We start from the raw sequence: 16,594 nt of genomic DNA on the forward strand, positions 1-16,594 counted from the left end.
ATTAATGATAGAGACATGAGCACAGATCCCTCTTGGACACAACTGTTTATACTATAAAATAATACAGATATAGATGAGTTTGAACAAATGCTTCTTTCATCGAATAAGATTATCCCTAGAAATATGGCCCAGAGGGAAGTAATCGTCCAAGTCCAACTTGGAATAGAATTTTTTTTTTTTTTTAAGATTTTATTTATTCATGAGAGACACACAGAGAGAGAGAGAGAGGCAGAGACACAGGCAGAGGGAGAAGCAGACTCCATGCAGGGAGCCCGACGTGGGACTAGATCCTGGGTCTCTAGGATCACTCCCTGGGCTGAAGGCGGCGCTAAATCGCCGAGCCACCCGGGCTACCCTGGAATAGAATTGTTAATTCTATACTGACATTCAGCTTTCCTGCAATAAGTAACCAATGGCATGGAGGAGAAAACATGATTCATTATTCTGTACCCTTTCCCTCTGGAAGTTTGGAAATATGTGAGACTATTTTTTTTTTAATCTTTTTATTTATTTATGATAGTCACAGAGAGAGAGAGAGAGAGAGAGAGAGAGAGAGAGAGGCAGAGACACAGGCAGAGGGAGAAGCAGGCTCCATGCACCGGGAGCCCGATGTGGGATTCGATCCCGGGTCTCCAGGATCGCGCCCTGGGCCAAAGGCAGGCGCCAAACCGCTGCGCCACCCAGGGATCCCAATGTGAGACTATTTTTGAATATCACAGTGACTGGGAAGTACTACTGGCATTTAGTGGCCTTGCCAGTAGTGCCCACGAGAAACTCTGGATTAAAGAGTGAGTTGATTGTATGGAATTGAAAGAGATACTAAAGGTTGGGATTAAACATATGGAGAACCTGAAAACAGAACATGTAGCAATCCTCTAGCAAGCTCCTGATAAAAGGCTTATTTATAGTATGTGTGTGTGTGGAAATCTGTCTTTATAGGTGAATAAGTCTGATGACACAGCAGAACATCTTCTGGAGTTGGGCTGGTTCACTATGAACAACCTCCTCCCCAATGCAGTTTATAAGGCAAGTCTTATTTCCTCATTCCTATCCCATTCTCATGCTTCCTAACATAGGGCATTTTTAAGATTTTTTTTATTTTAGAGAGAGAGAGAGTGAGCATGAGTGAGGGGAGGGGCAGAGTGAGAAGAAAAGAGAGAATCCTAAGCGGACTCTGTGCTCAGCATGGAGCCCAATGTGGTGCTTGATCTCAGCCCTGAGATCATGAGCTGAAATCAAGAGTTAGATGCTTAGCTGATTGAGCCACCCAGGCGCCCCCTAACACAGGGAGGGGCCCATTTGTAAGGGCCCTTCCACATAAATCCAATATGGGAAACAGTGTGGTGATCTGAGAGGTTGAACGTTTGTCCAGCTTAGCAAGACTATTGCTTTTCCTTTTAGTCTGCATGGATTTGTGGGTTGATTTATCACTCTTTATCCTACAGGTAGTCCTGCGGCCCCAGAGTTCCTGCCAGTCTGGGCGACAGCTCGCCCTCCGCCTCTTCAGCAAAGTCCGGCCCCCTGTTGGGGGTATTTCTGTTAAGGAACACTTTGAGGTTAATATATAGTCCTTTGGGGATCCAGAAACAAAGGGCACTCAAAAGCTGTGTGTTGTTATACTATGTTAGGGGTAGGTAAACTGAGGGATGATATCTGAGCTTAATTGCTTCTTCAGCCTTTTTCCTCTTTAGGTAAATGTGGTGCCTCTCACCATCCAGCTGACACACCAGTTCTTTCATAGAATAATGGGCTTTTTCTTTCCTGGCCGAAGTGTGGAAGATGATGAGGTTGGTGATGAAGAAGATAAGTCCAAACTGGTGACTACTGGTGAGAACTTTTATGGTGGAGCTCCAGAAGACTGGGGTAGTGGCCCCAGAGATAGCTAAAGCTTCAAAAAGAGGATAGCAGCTGGTATGCTTGCATTTTCATAGGAATACCAGTGGTGAAGCCTCGGCAGCTGATTGCTACAGATGATGCAGCACCACTGGGCCCTGGGAAGGGTGTGGCACAAGGCTTAAACCGGAGTTCTGGTGTCAGAAGATCATTTCGGAAAGTACCTGAGGTACCAGACATGCCCCTGATCATGGAGAGATGGGACAGTCCTGAGGTTCTCTGTTTGGGCCAGCTGGGGATGTTTTCAGTCTTTTCCAGGGATGAAAGGAGATGGAGACATCTCCTTTCCTGAGTTTCTTCTGATGGTTTCAGGGACTCACACTCCTTTCCTGCCTCTCCTAGCACCCTGTGGATGATATTGACAAGATGAAAGAGCGAGCTGCCATGAACAACTCCTTCATCTACATAAAGATTCCACAGGTTCCTCTGTGTGTCAGCTACAAGGTCTGTTCCTCCCTAGTACTTTCTAGAACAGGGTGGGAAGGGAGCCAGATAAGATCAGAGATTAAAGTTAGTCATGGACAATCTGGTTTGTGAAGTTGGTCTATGGGTGATAATCTGCTATTCCCTCTACTGCCTTCAGGAGTCAGTACCATTACAGGATGAGGTAAGGGGAATCAGTATCTGTAAATTGCTGCTGTAGGAAAGTACTAGACTTCCGACTCAAGTACTAGCTTGAACTAAAAATGGCAGCTAATGTATCTTTTCATTCTTCTTTTCTCTGTCCTCTTCCCCTCCTTCTCTTGCAGGGTGAGAAAAACAGTGTGGATTGGGGTGACCTTAACCTGGTGCTGCCCTGTCTGGAGTACCATAACAACACATGGACATGGCTAGACTTTGCCATGGCTGTCAAGAGGGACAGCCGCAAAGCCCTAGTTGCCCAGGTATCCCGGCAGAATTCATGGCTCTTTGGTTAGCAGGGGCTGGCAAACAGATCCTGGGCTCAGGAGCATTTCATTGTAGGACATATGTAGGACAAGCAGCCTTGGGAATGGACGGGTGAATGAAGTGAGCTGCCCTCTCCATGACTTTGGTCAGATGACTAAATTAAATGTTTACTGAGTGTTTCATATATGTTAACTACTGTTGATTTTTAGGAAACTGAGGGCTGATGCAACTTCAGGTTCAGAATGGGTTCTAATTAGACTGTAAGCTTCTTAACAGCAGAGATAATTTTATAATTTGAATTGCCCCATTGTGTCTTCATGTAAGCTTAATAAATCTTTATTGATTTGGTTCACATTGATTTATTTTGCTTATCCCACTAATGCTTCCCTTCTCCTAACTTATTAGGTAATCAAAGAGAAGCTAAGGCTGAAGCCTGCAACAGGGTCTGAGGTCCGAGGAAAGCTAGAAACTAAATCAGACCTCAACATGCAGCAGCAAGAAGAGGAGGAGAAAGCCCGGCTCCTCATCGGTTTAAGTGTGGGCAACAAGAACCCTGGCAAGAAGTCCATCTTTGGCAGGCGCAAGTGATCCAGCATCCAAGAGTGGCTGCAGTACAGGATCTGACTCTGGCTCAGGCCCCAGGGACTTGTGGGGTGGGAGGCGTCTCCCTTCACCTATCAGGATTTGGGGGGGTTGGGAGACCACGGGGTACTGTGGAGAGAGGCAGTGCTTTTTTAACAGCTGGCCTGTTCCCTGCAGAATACGGTGGATAATAATGCTGAGTTCTACCTCACACTGATCAGCAGGCCAAGGGCCAGAGGCATCAAGAGAGCAAGACCCAGGGAATGGGTCCAGGATCAGGATCTGGTTCCCTTGGGGGCAACTGAAAGGGTGGGAGGGACAGTTCTGATCAAGTGTGATAAATTTTTATAGACCTATATATAAATACATAAATATATATTTCTAAGTGTAACTGCTCTCCCTCTGTGCTGGAAACTTGAGGGGAGGAGCTGATCTGTTCCTCATTTCACTGCCTTGTATGAGAGGTATTAGGGTTCTGGGGGGAAATCAGCCCCTTTTCAATCTGTGCCAAGTTCACTTGGGAAGATGGCAATAGGTGCCAGGGCTGGCCATGGGTCCCCTTGGGGTATGTCCTGGAGAATGGAAAGAAAACAAAGAGAAAAATATATTTAAAGTTGATTTTTTTTTTTTTTTTTTTTTTTGGTGTGTTAAGTGCATATGGGTTCAACCTGTGTCCGTCCCTCCCCATCAACCCAAGACATATCCTTTAGCTGTTACTCTGAGGATGGCCTCTTCCCTCCTGTGAAACTATATCATGGATACTTCCCAGCTCTGGTTTGACGCTGGCCCCCTAATAGGTCTCTGCACATTTTAGTGCTGGCTATGAGCCTATTCATAACTGGGGTGGGGGTGGGGGATAGGATTTGAGGATAAGAGTGGGGTTAGGCTGCAGCAATTTGCATCTCTAGTCATGAACAACAAGGAAGAGGCGGGGCTCATGTGTAATGTAGCATAAGGGGAGGAATTGCTTATGTAACAGACAGCAGATTTAGCAGGAGGAGAGAGGAAGCAGAGGCTTTGAATGGGAACAGTGAGCTGTCGGCAGGGGCAACATGCCCCGGTGGCTGCTTCTCATAAGGTAGGCTGTGGGGCTCTGGCAGCCTATTTAGGGGAGGTGAAGGGGTATGGGCTTAAGGCCTAGGAACTGACTGGTGCGGAGAATGTTAATGATGCCCATAGTGGAGGTGGAACAGGAGGCTATGCTGTGAAAATATCCCAACCCCATAGTAAGAGGCACAGGCTGAATTTCTGATGCCTCAAAGGGAAAGTGTCCAAATACTGCTTTTCTACAGGATTTGAATCATATCCAGGAAATCTAGGCCTTGGCCTAAAGCAAGAGCAATGGTAAATTTGCCTGGTGCTCAAAAACATATCTCTAAGATTGGGATTTGAGGGTATACCTTCTAAGATGGGCAGAACTTGTAATGCCTCAAGGGTAGAGGTTTAGAGTGGCTCCCTTGGTTCTTAGCAGGGTGGCAACATCCAGGGTGCCTGGGTCCGAGGCTGGAAGAGCCTCTGGTCAGGTGTGGGGACTACCAGGTCAGGTCTGGAAGAGTTGTGGGGACTACGGAGACATCAGTGCCTACACCAGGAACCCCCGGAGCTGGCCCCATTGCTAATAGAGAAGCCTCTGTCTGAGTGGCCAGTGCCTCAGTTCGTCAACCTTTTTCTGCCGGAGTTTCCCATTAGGCCCCTGAGGGGGCATCACCAGCTGAAGGTAGGTCAGTCCCTGGAAGGGGTATCAGTCTTGGGGAGATATCTAGAAGTGTCTAGAGTTTCAACAGCCCTACTCCATTTCTCTACAGATTTTAGGCCTTGTGGCTAAAGGCTCCTTTGGAACAGTCCTCAAAGTGCTAGATTGTGGCCAGAAAGCAGTATTTGCAGTGAAGGTAGGGATCCAGGTACTCTTCCACATCATTCTCTAGTCCCTGCCTCCAATCTTGATTTCAGAAAGGTATGGTGGGCATAACCTATAGGAGTCATCACTCCTCTCCTTTTATAGGTGGTGCCCAAGGTAAAGGTCCTACAGAGAGACATCCTGAGGCAATGCAAAGAGGAAGTTAGCATCCAGGTATGCACAGAGCCCAGGAATGGATCCTAGGAAGAACTAAACCGCAGGTGGAGAAAGCACCTTTCCGGTCCAACTGTCCTGCTCTTCCTGGTTCTGTCCCCTCCCTCTGCTTCAACCAAAGTAGATCCTGGGAAAAGTAGTTATCAGTTAATTCTAGGTCCTTCCGTGTCTAGTATGTCCCTCCAGCATGTCTTAGGTGTTTCTCAGTATCCTGCTGGTTTTGGGATTTAGTTCACCTGAACCAAGAGGTGGGGCAGCAGCTCCTTTTCTGCACAACTAGGTAAATCCTGACTTCTTGGCCGCCTTGATCCCCAATGACCTTTTTCCTCCGTAACTTCCTGTTTTCTTCATTCCTAGCGACAGATCAAGCATCCTTTTGTACACAGTTTGGGGGACAGCTGGCAGGGAAAACGGCACCTCTTCATTAGTGAGTGACTGGTTTCTCCTCATTCCCAAGAGTCCTTCTGTTGTACTCTCCACCTGAGATTACCCATCCCTTTGGCTTGTTCTCCCTTTGCACTGTTTTCCTTCCCAGAGCACTTTTATCTCTCAAAGGGAGAGGGAACAATAGGTGGCATGAGTTTGGGCAAGAAGCCTAAAATAAAATGCTTTGAGCCCAGACACAGTAACCCTCTAATATTGCCTAGACTTCTGGTACTTTGCAGTGTGCAGCTACTGCAGTACAGATCTGTACTCCCTCTGGTCCTCTGTTGGCTGCTTTGCTGAGGCTTCCATCCGCCTCTTTGCTGCTGAACTGGTTCTGGTGCTGTGTAAGTGAAACAGGAATGGTAATGGAAATGAGGGAAGAATTAAGAGGGAGGGGCAGAGAGAACTGATATTAACCCTGGAGGTCAAAGAACTAGGATAGGAATGGGATGGGAACTATTAGGGAATCTGGAAACATAGGAGAGCTTTAGCACACCCCATACTTGCTGTCATCCACAGGTTACCTCCATGACTTGGGCATTATCCATCGAGATGTGAAGGTAGAGTTATGTGCTTTTTTTCTTTATCTAAAGTGGGGCCTCAGAAGTTTCAACAGATCTAAGTAGGCGGAGGGGGGAGGGGCTGAGAACAGCTGACCTTAGGGCCCTCATAAGCCACTAAGGATTTGGGCAAGGGCCATCAAAGTATAGGCTTGAATGCTGAATAGGGCATCTTTCTCAGCTGGGAGGTAGGTATACATGATGAAAGAGGGTTGGAAGGAAGAGGATGACTAATAACTTCTCACCTGTGATTTTTCAGATGGAGAATATCCTTCTGGATGAACAAGGTAAGTCCTTTTCTTTTCCTAGCTCCAGAATGAGAGGTACCCTCAGTTTGGGAATAAGTCATGGCTAATAAGGGGAGGAACAGAGTGGTGCTGTTGCCTTATCTTTCACAGGCCATCTGAAACTGACAGATTTTGGTCTGTCTCGCCACCTACCCCAGGGAGCCCGAGCCTATACTATTTGTGGCACTCTTCAGTACATGGGTGAGAGAGGGGCTAAAGCTGGTGGGTAAGCATTGGTTGGAGGATAGCCAATTGATACCAGTGACAACTGTCCTTCAAATCTAGCCCCAGAGGTCCTGAGTGGAGGGCCTTACAACCATGCTGCTGATTGGTGGTCCCTGGGTGTCTTGCTTTTCTCTCTGGCAACTGGGAAGGTGAGAGAATGGTAGGGATGTCGGGCAAAGAGAGAGGCTTTTCCCTGTAGTGGGAAGAAGACCTTAGGAAATCTTGCCTTATTCCTGCCAAGCAGTGATACGTGCCCCCTCCCCCTTAACTCAGTTCCCAGTGGCTGCAGAGAGAGATCATGTGGCCATGTTGTCAAGTGTGACCTACTATGATTCTGAGATCCCATCTTCTCTTAACCAGGGGCTCTCACTCCTGCTCCATGAGGTAAGGGTGAACACAATTTTCCTTCTTGACTACCAAACCATTCATTCTCTCCTTCCCTATTGCTGAAGTGATATTTCCCCATTCCTCTAATAATCTGGGTGGGGTGGGGGTGTGTTCCATTTTGATCAAGTACCACCCTCACCACTTACCCTCTAAACAGCACTTCAGATTTGACTTCTGAGTTCCTCATCCTTCAAGTATCCTCCCCATCCAGAACAGATCACTTCTGAAAGAAGGCGAGTGTTACTCCTACCAGTCAATACAGCACCTTTTTATTCCCACCTTTGCCCCCAAATTAGTCTGTTTCTCTCTCTTTCAAATCCTTTTTTGGATTCTTCTTCCTGCCCTCCACAGCTCTGTGAACTTCTTCTCCAGTTTTCTGTTTAGCCCCCTTCCCATTCCAGTCCCTCATCCTTCATTTCTATTTGCCTTCAGCTCTTATGCCAGAATCCCCTCCATCGACTACGTTACTTGCATCACTTCCAGGTCCACCCTTTCTTTCGGGGTGTGGCCTTTGACCCAGAGCTCCTCCGGAAGCAGCCAATGAACTTTGTCATGGAGACACAAGCTACTCAGCCCACTCCATCGGAATCCATGCTTTTCAAGGATTTTGACTGTAACCTGGAGTCCTACCTGAACCATCCCAGCCTTGCTTGAGCCCCTCTACTGTAGATTGGGGCCCATCTGGGAACCTGAGGATTTCTCCATTGCCAACTTAGTATGACTACCTTAATGATCCAGTTACCATTCTGTTCTACTTATTGGACCAGAGTTCAAATCTTGGACATTCTGCTATTGGCAGCCACAATGGCCCTATCCCTCCCCACCCTCTAATACAACCCAGCTCTCTTTTTTTAGTATATGTGCTGCCGAAGCGAGTATAACAACCCAGCTCTCAATTCAACATCTCAGAGTGTTGACCTTTTCCTTTGCTTCATTTCTCCAGTGCTCATACCCTGAAGCTTTCAGTCAGAGGCTTATTCTACTTTTCCCTTTCCTTGTTTCTCTGCCATATTTCCTTTCTTTATTTTTCTTTATTATAGGGGAGGGGTAAAGGGAGACCAAGAATCTTAAGCAGGCTCCATGCCCAGCTCAGAGCCAATAACTTGGGGCTCAAGCTCACAACCCTGAGATTATGACCTAAGATGAAATCAGGAGTCGTATGCTTAACTGACTGAGGCACCCAGGTGCCCCTGCCATATTTCTTTTTTTTTTTAATTTCTTTTTTTAAGGATTTTATTTATTCATGAGAGACACACACACAGAGAGAGGCAGAGACACAGGCAAAGGGAGAAGCAGGCTCCACACAGGGAGCCCAATGTAGGACTCGATCCTTGGACTCCAGGATCACACCCTGGGCTGAAGGCAGGTGCTAAACCGCTGAGCCACCCAGGGATTCCCACATTTCCTTTCTTGAGCAATAATGATACTTCATGGGGTCTCAAGGTGCTATTTATGTGTTTAATAGGCTTGTTGGAAACAGTATGAATGTTTTTCAAACGTCTCAAAAGCTGGCATTTTAACCCCTAAATATGCAGCTAAGACATATGATCTGGGGCTCAAAGCCAGTCTGTAATCCAGTTTTTAAAAATTTCAAAAGTGAATCTAACAGCCTAATGTGAGGAATAGGAACAGAAACAAGTGTGGGTTAAATGTCTTCTAAGGCTAATTGGAATAGCTATAGAATTTTTTTTTCCAAAACAAAACCTCTTCAAAAGACCTAAGATTCTTGGGGCGCCTGGGTGACTCAGCGGTTGAGCGTCTACCTTTGTTTGGCTCAGGTCATGATCCCGGGGTCCTGGGATCGAGTCCCACAGCAGGCTTCCCGGAAGGAGCTTGCCTCTCCCTCTGCTTATGTCTCTGCCTCTCTCTCTGTCTTTCTCATGAATAAATAAATAAAATCTTAAAAAAAAAAAAAAAAAGAACAAAGTTCTTAAATTGATCATTTCCCTACAGAGCCTAGGATTCAGTTTCTTTTTTTTTTTTTCTTCTAAGATTGTATTTATTGGGCAGCCCTGGTGGCTCAGTGGTTTAGCGCCACCTTCAGCCCAGGGCCTGATCCTGGAGACCTGGGATCCTGGATCGGGCTCCCTGCATGGAGCCTGCTTCTCCCTCTGCCTCTCTCTCCTCTCTGTGTATTCTCATGAATAAATAAATAAAAATCTTAAAAAAAAAAAAAGATTGTATTTATTTATTCATGAGAGAGACAGAGAGAGAGGCAGAGACGTAGGCAGAGGGAAAGGCAGGTTCCCTCCGGGAAGCCTGCTGTGGGACTCAATCCCAGGACCCTGGGATCATGACCTAAGCCAAATGAAGGTAGACGCTCAACCGCTGAGTCACCCAGGTGTCCCTAGGATTCAGTTTCTGATGGGCAAACCAAGAGATTAAGAGGCATGACATCAATCTTAAGATTTAAGGTTAGATGTATTTCAAAAACCTTTTCCTAAAAAAAAACAAAAACAAAAAAAACCTTTTCCTTTAGTAAGGAAAATCATCTGGACCTTAACTTTATATACATTTCTGGCCTTTAGGACTTTTCATTATTTTTTAACTTCTCAAAACCTTCATTTTTTAAAAAACAATTTATTTGTATTTAAGTAATCTCTATATCCAATGTAGGGCTCAAACTCGACCCAAGATCAAGAGTTTCATGCTTTTCTGAGCCAGCCAGGTGCCCCTCAAAATCTTCATTTTTATTATTTTTCAATTATATCTGATCTCTCTTTACAGACCAAAGAGAGTCTGGAAAGTACTCAGTATACTTGTGTTTATTAATTCTGTTCCCTGGATTAAGCCAGATTTTCCTTGTACGTAGCTGGCATTTTATTGGCCTCTGCAAATTGCTTTTTCTGGATTGTACTTTGGCAATCTGTAGGAAAATCCCTATGAAATTTAATTAATTGCTGTGGATATTGTAAACGGTGTTCATCATTATAGTTCGTAATGTTCTGTTTAATGATGCATGGGAGAAATTTCCTCTGGACCCAGCTGTGCTTTTCCTGAATTGCTGTTTGGTTTTACCTTAAAGACACTAAATAGTCAATAGACTGTATTTTTCTCTTCATATCAGTGCTAAACCAAGTAGAGCCTAATTTGTGGTCCACTTCCATCAAGTGTTTAGGACTTCATGTTGAATGTTTTGTATGCTAGCCGCATTCTTGGTTCCATCTTCCTTTCCTACCTTTATTTTCTTTTTTCTGTTTTAATCTTTTTTCTTACTATATTATTATCTCCGTCTTTGTAAGCCTTTTTGGACGAGGTTGGGATATAAATGAATAGTGTAACGTTAATGCTTTTGATTATCTCATTTCTCTTTAGACCCTTTTTTAGCTTTACTACATTTTTTTTTAAGTTGTAGTGAACATACTGCATATTGGATAAAAGCCCTAAATACTAGAAATAGGAACTAATGGTTTCTAAAGTAGTTAAGAGTATTAGGTGCCTGGATCCACCACTATCTCAGAGTATTTACACAAGTTATTTTAACTTCTCTGGATTTTAGTTTTCCCATTCTATATATAGAATGAAGGGGTTATAATCACTGGTTCTTGATTGTTGGGGGATGGGCTTCAGAGTTCTGTGATGCTTTTTCAAAGGGCAAATGTAGATAATTTTATGGTACTGTGTGTCTGGCCCAGTGTTTTTTTTTTTTTTTTTTTTAAAGATTTTATTTATTCATGAGAGACACAGAGAGGGAGGCAGAGACAGGCAGAGGGGAGAAGCAGGCTCCTCAAGGGGAGCCTGATGTGGGACTTGATCCCAGGACCCCGGGATCACGCCCTGAGCCAAAGGCAGACGCTCAACCACTGAGCCACCCAGGTGTCCTGTGGTCCAGTATTAATTAATGTTCAGGTCACTTAACATATAGCTTCTTTGGTCACAGCAGCATATTGGTTTAAGGTCTTTCAGACATGGTGATATGTCACTAAGGTCCCTTTCTTAGGTAATATTAGGTAGCTTTAAGACCATAGTCCTATAAGTGTAGTTTGAATAATTTATCACATGTGGACATTTTTTAATGTATTCTGTTCAATCAGTGGGGCACTATAGCAGTTATTCTCAGGGTAGAATGGAAGGGGTGATAGAAAATCAAAGTTTCAAAAGGTATAATTTGAAAAAGCACTGTCTTCACCCCCAGTTTTAATATGCTCATCCCTGAAAGGCATTCTTTCCTGCCGTCCCTCCACCTGTTTAGAATCACTAACCTATAAATATAATACCTTTTACTTATCCACATGAAATTCACTTAAAAATATTTTTATAGGGGATCCCTGGGTGGCGCAGCGGTTTGGCGCCTGCCTTTGGCCCAGGGCGCGATCCTGGAGACCCGGGATCGAATCCCACATCGGGCTCCCGGTGCATGGAGCCTGCTTCTCCCTCTGCCTGTGTCTCTGCCTCTCTCTCTCTCTCTGTGACTATCATAAATAAATTTAAAAAAAAATATTTTTATATACAACCTGATATCATTTAAGTCTAACTCTATGCTTTGATTTTTCATTACCTAGAAGAAATCAAATATACCTATCAGTTTAGATATTTTATGCTATATCCCTTCTATATTTTCTAAGAATGTAAGATTATTCTTAACACCAATCCTTATATTCTTCTAGAAAACTATCTTTGTAGTTCTACCCGTTGTTTTTTACCTCTAAGTTTCTTCACCATATATTGATCTGTTCTTGATTTAACAAATTGGTAATCACAGTTCCTTACTTAGTTACTTCTTTACATAGAATCTTCAATGTAAAAATCTTGTCGAAGCTTTTTCAAAATAAAATCATAGGACAGCCCCAATGGCTCAGCGTTTTAGCGCCGCCTTCAGCCCAGGGCCTGATCCTGGAGACCTGGGATCAACTCCCACATCAGGCTACCTGCATGGAGCCTGCTTCTCCCTCTGCCTGTGTCTCTGCCTCTCTCTTTCTCTCTCTCTCTGTGTCTCTCATGAATAAATAAATAAAATCTTGAAAAACAAAACTAAATAAAATCATATTCACTGCATTATTAACTCCTGTTACGAGCTGAATTATGTCTCCCCTGCACTCCCCCTCCCTGCATTCATACGTTGAAGTCCTAACCCCCAGTACTTAAGAATGGGACTGTATTTGAAGATAGTCTTAAAGACATAATTAAGTTAAAGTGAGGTCATGTGGGTTGGCCCTAATCCAATGATTGATGTCCTTATAAAGAAGAAATTAGGACACAGACACACACTGAAGGAAGACCAAGTGAAGATACAGGGAGATGACAGCTATCTACAAGCCAGTGGGAAAAGCCTCAGAAGAAACCAACTCTGCTGACACCTTGATCTCAGACTTCTAGTTCCAGAATTATGAGAAAATAAATTTCTGTTGAGTCTCTGGTACTTTGTTATATAGCAACCCTAGCAAATACAACTGCTATGATGAGTTCTAATAGATAAATCAGGAATGATTATTTACAAAAAAAAAAAAAAAAAAAAAAGAATGCTAGCTTCTTCCCTATAGTTCTGAGAACATCGTTATTTCCATAAAGTTTTGCTGGTTTATGGAGCCCACTGATTAGCAGCTGTCACACTGCCTCCTTTGTTCAGTACTCCCATCATACACATCATATACACATACATTGTAGCAGGGCTACTAATTCCAGTTTCATTCTTGAATTCACATAGAACTGCCTGGTGTGTACTTCACAGAGCTGCTGATTTGGGTTGTTTATTTAGATTTTTACAAAATAAGTAATCTCTAATCCTAAAATTTTTTTTTCTAATCCTAAAATTAAAAACTACAAGTGTTGGGGTACCTGGCTGGTTCAGTCGGTAGAGCATGTGAATCTTGATTTTGGGATTGTAAGTCTGAGTCCCATGTTAAGCACAGAGATTAAAAATAAAGTAAAACTACAAGTGTTTAAAAATATTTGGACCCCTACTTCATATATATATAAAACTTAATTCCATATACATTAATGATTTTTTTAAATATTTATTTATTTATTCATGAGAGACGCACACAGAGAGGCAGAGACACAGGCAGAAGGAGAAGCAGGCTCCATGCAAGGAGCCCGACGTGGGACTCGATCCACGGTCTCCAGGATCACATCCTGGGCTGCAGGTGGCGCTAAACCGCTGCGCCACCGGGGCTGCCCTACATTAAGGATTTAAATGTGATTGTCAAAACATTTAAAAGTTTTAGAAGAACATTTGGGAGATTAGACCTACAATCAAGGGATGGAGGAGATAACTAAACCAAAACAGAAAATGAAAACACTATAAAAACATATTTACATAAAAATCTGGAAAACAGGGCAGCCCCGGTGGCGCAGCGGTTTAGTGCCGCCTGCAGCCCAGGGCCTGATCCTGGAGACCGTGGATCGAGTCCCACGTCGGGCTCCCTGCATGGAGCCTGCTTCTCCCTCTGCCTGTGTCTCTGTCTCTGTGAATAAATAAAATCTCAAAAAAAAAAAAATCTGGAAAATGAATGACTCGATCAAGATGCTCTTAACTCCACCACATAAAAGTCCTATATGTACGGCCAAAGATACTATTAATAAAGTCAATGGACAAAAGCAAATTTTAAAAAATTCATAATGTGATGACATCACAAACCCTTGCAAATTAGAACAGACATAACCTATTTTTTAAAAAGGGCAAGGAATATGAAATGATGAATCAATTACATCTATATCGTTGACACAGAAGGGTCTTTACTAGGGGCATCTGGCTGGCTCAGTTGGTAGAGCATGCCACTCATGATCCTGGGTTGTGAATTCAAGCCCCATGTTAGGAGGGAGTAGAGTTCACTTAAAAAAAAAAAAAAAAGAAGAAGAAGGCTCTATATAAGACATTGAATGAGGGGGAAAAATGCAGAAGTATAAGAAATGGTGTAATTTTTGTAAAGACTTCAATACTTTCTTCCCTTTCATGTGTGTCACAGAGAATGAAAAAATGGGAAAGAGAAGTACAAGTGGAGAAAAAAGACACTGGCCCTCAATCCCAGAGACCCCATTCTACATATTAATTAATTTTAGGGGAGAAAATGTGTGTATAAAATAGACATACAGAACCTGTGTATGTGTATGCATATGTTTTACAAAGGTGTACACACTATTGATTACCTCAGGCAGGTAGAATGGAGGGGGGAGGCTTTGCCTTTAAAACACGCTTGCATTGCATTGTTTCACTTGCTATAACAGGCATCGATTATTTTTATAATTTGAAAACCACCAAATTTGGGATGCCTGGGTGATTCAGGGATTGAGCGAATGCCTTTGGGTCAGGGCATGATCCTGGAGCTCCGGGATTGAGTCCCATATCGGGCTCCCTGCATGGAGCCTGCTTCTGCCTCTACTACCTCTACCTCTGCCTGTGTCTCTGCCTCTCTCTGAGTCTCTCATGAATAAATAAAATCTTAAAAAAAAAAAACCCAAGTTTTAAAAATTATGCAAAACAATACTAATATTCTGTTTGTTACCTATTTATAATAGTATTTTCCCACTCATCTACTCTTCCATATCTGTCCTGATTTGCTGCTGGAAGCACCATATCGTTTTGGCTACTCACCTAGCTCTGACATACCACCTGCGACAAAGAATAAGCATTCCAATCGACACATTTCTATAATACAGGTTTTTATCGGGACACTTGGGTGGCTCAGCAGTTGAGCATCTGCCTTCGGCTCGGGGCATGATCCTGGGGTTCCAGGATCGAGTCCCACGGTGGGCTCCCTGCATGGAACCTGCTTCTCCCTCTGCCTGTGTCTCTGCCTCTCTCTCTCTGTGTGTCTCTCATGAATAAATAAATAAAATCTTTTAAAAAAATACAGGTTTTTACCAGTAGCACTTAGTTTTGTTTTGGTTCTTCTGCCACTTTCCACTCTTATTTTATTTGTGAATCTTTTTGATCGACCAGAAGTACATAGACCTTGGGATTCCCTCTGCGAGTCTTGGGAAACCCCAGGCTCAAGTTTGTGTTTTTACCTTGTCTTTCTTCCAGTTTTCCATTCAAGCAACTGTTATCTGTAGGCTGGGACTGTCATGTTTCTAGAGCAGTGCTGTCCAATAGAAGTATAATATAAGCTCTGTAAGTCATTTAAATTTGCCAGTAGCCGCATTAAAAACGTAAAAAGAAACAAGTGAAATTAATGTATTTTACTTAACCCAATACACCTAAAATATAATTTCAACATGTAATCAATATTAAAAAATATTCTATATTCTTTTTTACATACAAAGTCTTCGAAACCCAGTTTGTATTTTACACCTATAAACATCTCAGTTTGGACTAGCCACATTTGAAGTGCTCAAGAATCACATGTGGCTAGTGGCTATGCTATCAGACCACAGGGTTCTACGGAAGCTCATGCCTACAGTTCATGACAGATTATAGTTCTTCCTCCTTGTATGATTTCCTTTTCCAACTTCATTAAGACTTCAGAGTGTAAGTAAGGTACAGTGAGTGTCGCAAGGAACACACTTTATCACAGACTCTAACTCTGAGTACTTACCGTTAGGCTGTTTCCAAAAATCAATTCCACCTTCCATGGCTAGATTTTCCACGGAGGGGATTCAAGCCGACAGAAGAATATAGTCCTATAGTTGGTGGCGTGGTGGGTTGAAATCTCGACTCTGCCATTTACTACCGGCGGGGCATTGGGCCAATTTTATTAGGGCTTAGGTTCTGGTCTGCAAAAGGGTGGTATTTATACCTACTTCATAGGTCCTTAGGAGGGTTCAAGGAGTTACTATAGAGAAAGCATTTGGAAGTGCCAGGTACATAATAAATGTTCAATACTTGCTAGCTGTCGTTCCCGTAAACTTGTAGCAGGCCCTGAGGTAAGTCCCAGGGAAACACGAGACAGTCCGAAGAGCCTACATTCCAGCTCAAGGCCACCTCAGGCCACCCCGACACAGGGCCTACGCGCGGACCCACCTGGCCTCGTTCGTTACAGGACTTTCCATCACTTCTCCCTTCCGCGCACCCCAAGGCTCTTTCCGGTCTGGCTAAGGCGCCAGGTAACTAAGGCAGACCCGAGGAGAGGCCTCCTCAGGCCAGGCAACCGAGACAACTTTTCTGACAGGGTGTGAGGGTGGCCCACTGCAAGCGGGAGGTAGCTGACTCTCCAGCTGTCTGGGTACCGGCGCCGAGGTGAGGCCGCAAAGCCGGCCTGGCCCGGGGTGTGCTTCCAGCCCCCCAGCCGGCTCCTGCGCCGCGAGTGCTGTTGGTGGGTGTCCGTCCAGCCAGCGGGCGCGCGCCGACCGCCGGGCGGCGGGGGCGTGGCCTGCCCTAGCCCCGCCCCCGCCCGCCG

At 44.2% G+C, this 16,594-nt stretch overlaps 2 protein-coding genes and 1 long non-coding RNA gene across 20 annotated transcripts in view; 2 read left to right on the forward strand and 1 right to left on the reverse strand.

Moving 5' to 3' along the window:
* The window catches only part of BLTP2 (bridge-like lipid transfer protein family member 2), a 29,957-nt gene extending 25,976 nt beyond the window's left edge, over positions 1-3,981 (forward strand). The window contains exons 33-39 of one of the 3 annotated variants that reach the window (XM_072779322.1): positions 940-1,030; positions 1,450-1,556; positions 1,692-1,827; positions 1,932-2,062; positions 2,236-2,337; positions 2,643-2,777; positions 3,187-3,981. In XM_072779322.1, coding sequence (XP_072635423.1) covers positions 940-1,030; positions 1,450-1,556; positions 1,692-1,827; positions 1,932-2,062; positions 2,236-2,337; positions 2,643-2,777; positions 3,187-3,369 — 885 coding nt within the window. In that variant the 3' untranslated portion in view covers positions 3,370-3,981. Of the gene's footprint in view, positions 1-939; positions 1,031-1,445; positions 1,557-1,675; positions 1,828-1,931; positions 2,063-2,235; positions 2,338-2,642; positions 2,778-3,186 lie in introns of those variants that run through there. The other 2 variants (XM_072779323.1, XR_012008593.1) reach the window with 2 other exon arrangements.
* LOC140606222 (uncharacterized) lies at positions 31-16,544 on the reverse strand. Of its 4 annotated transcripts, XR_012008596.1 has the most exons (6): positions 15,794-16,544; positions 15,267-15,340; positions 7,466-7,542; positions 6,666-6,771; positions 5,671-6,200; positions 31-3,935 (listed from the first exon to the last, which is right to left on the reverse strand). It is a non-coding gene; the product is annotated as an uncharacterized lncRNA (long non-coding RNA). The 4 variants fall into 4 exon arrangements; XR_012008597.1 differs by having other exon boundaries at positions 31-6,200; positions 16,219-16,544; XR_012008598.1 differs by having other exon boundaries at positions 31-6,200; positions 6,666-6,725.
* RSKR (ribosomal protein S6 kinase related) lies at positions 4,126-14,152 on the forward strand. 13 transcript variants are annotated; one of them, XR_012008594.1, is made up of 13 exons: positions 4,126-4,441; positions 4,832-5,080; positions 5,169-5,264; positions 5,366-5,434; positions 5,792-5,861; positions 6,082-6,204; positions 6,380-6,420; positions 6,680-6,707; positions 6,819-6,908; positions 6,993-7,081; positions 7,206-7,316; positions 7,477-7,552; positions 7,752-7,885. XR_012008594.1 is itself a non-coding variant. In XM_072779332.1 (12 exons), the coding sequence occupies exons 1-12, from the start codon at positions 4,385-4,387 to the stop codon at positions 12,611-12,613; spliced, it is 1,134 nt and encodes a 377-aa protein (XP_072635433.1). In that variant the 5' UTR covers positions 4,126-4,384; the 3' UTR covers positions 12,614-14,152. The 13 variants fall into 13 exon arrangements, 12 of the variants coding, with proteins under 12 accessions (XP_072635433.1, XP_072635425.1, XP_072635428.1 ...); XM_072779332.1 differs by lacking the exons at positions 7,477-7,552; positions 7,752-7,885 and adding an exon at positions 12,503-14,152; XM_072779324.1 differs by lacking the exon at positions 7,477-7,552 and having other exon boundaries at positions 7,752-12,321.
* Positions 16,545-16,594: the final 50 nt, after the last annotated feature.

The sequence above is a fragment of the Canis lupus genome, chromosome 16 (genome assembly GCF_048164855.1).
Source record: "Canis lupus baileyi chromosome 16, mCanLup2.hap1, whole genome shotgun sequence".
Lineage (NCBI taxonomy): Eukaryota > Metazoa > Chordata > Mammalia > Carnivora > Canidae > Canis > Canis lupus.

What these genes read in the sequence shown, in the direction of transcription:
- RSKR (XM_072779324.1), top strand. Translation starts at nt 4,385, where the DNA reads ATGGGAACAGTGAGCTGTCGGCAGGGGCAACATGCCCCGGTGGCTGCT. An exon ending in CGGTGGCTGCTTCTCATAAG is followed by an intron (nt 4,442 to 4,831) that starts GTAGGCTGTGGG and finishes CTTGGTTCTTAG; the next exon opens with CAGGGTGGCAACATCCAGGG. An exon ending in GGGGGCATCACCAGCTGAAG is followed by an intron (nt 5,081 to 5,168) that starts GTAGGTCAGTCC and finishes ATTTCTCTACAG; the next exon opens with ATTTTAGGCCTTGTGGCTAA.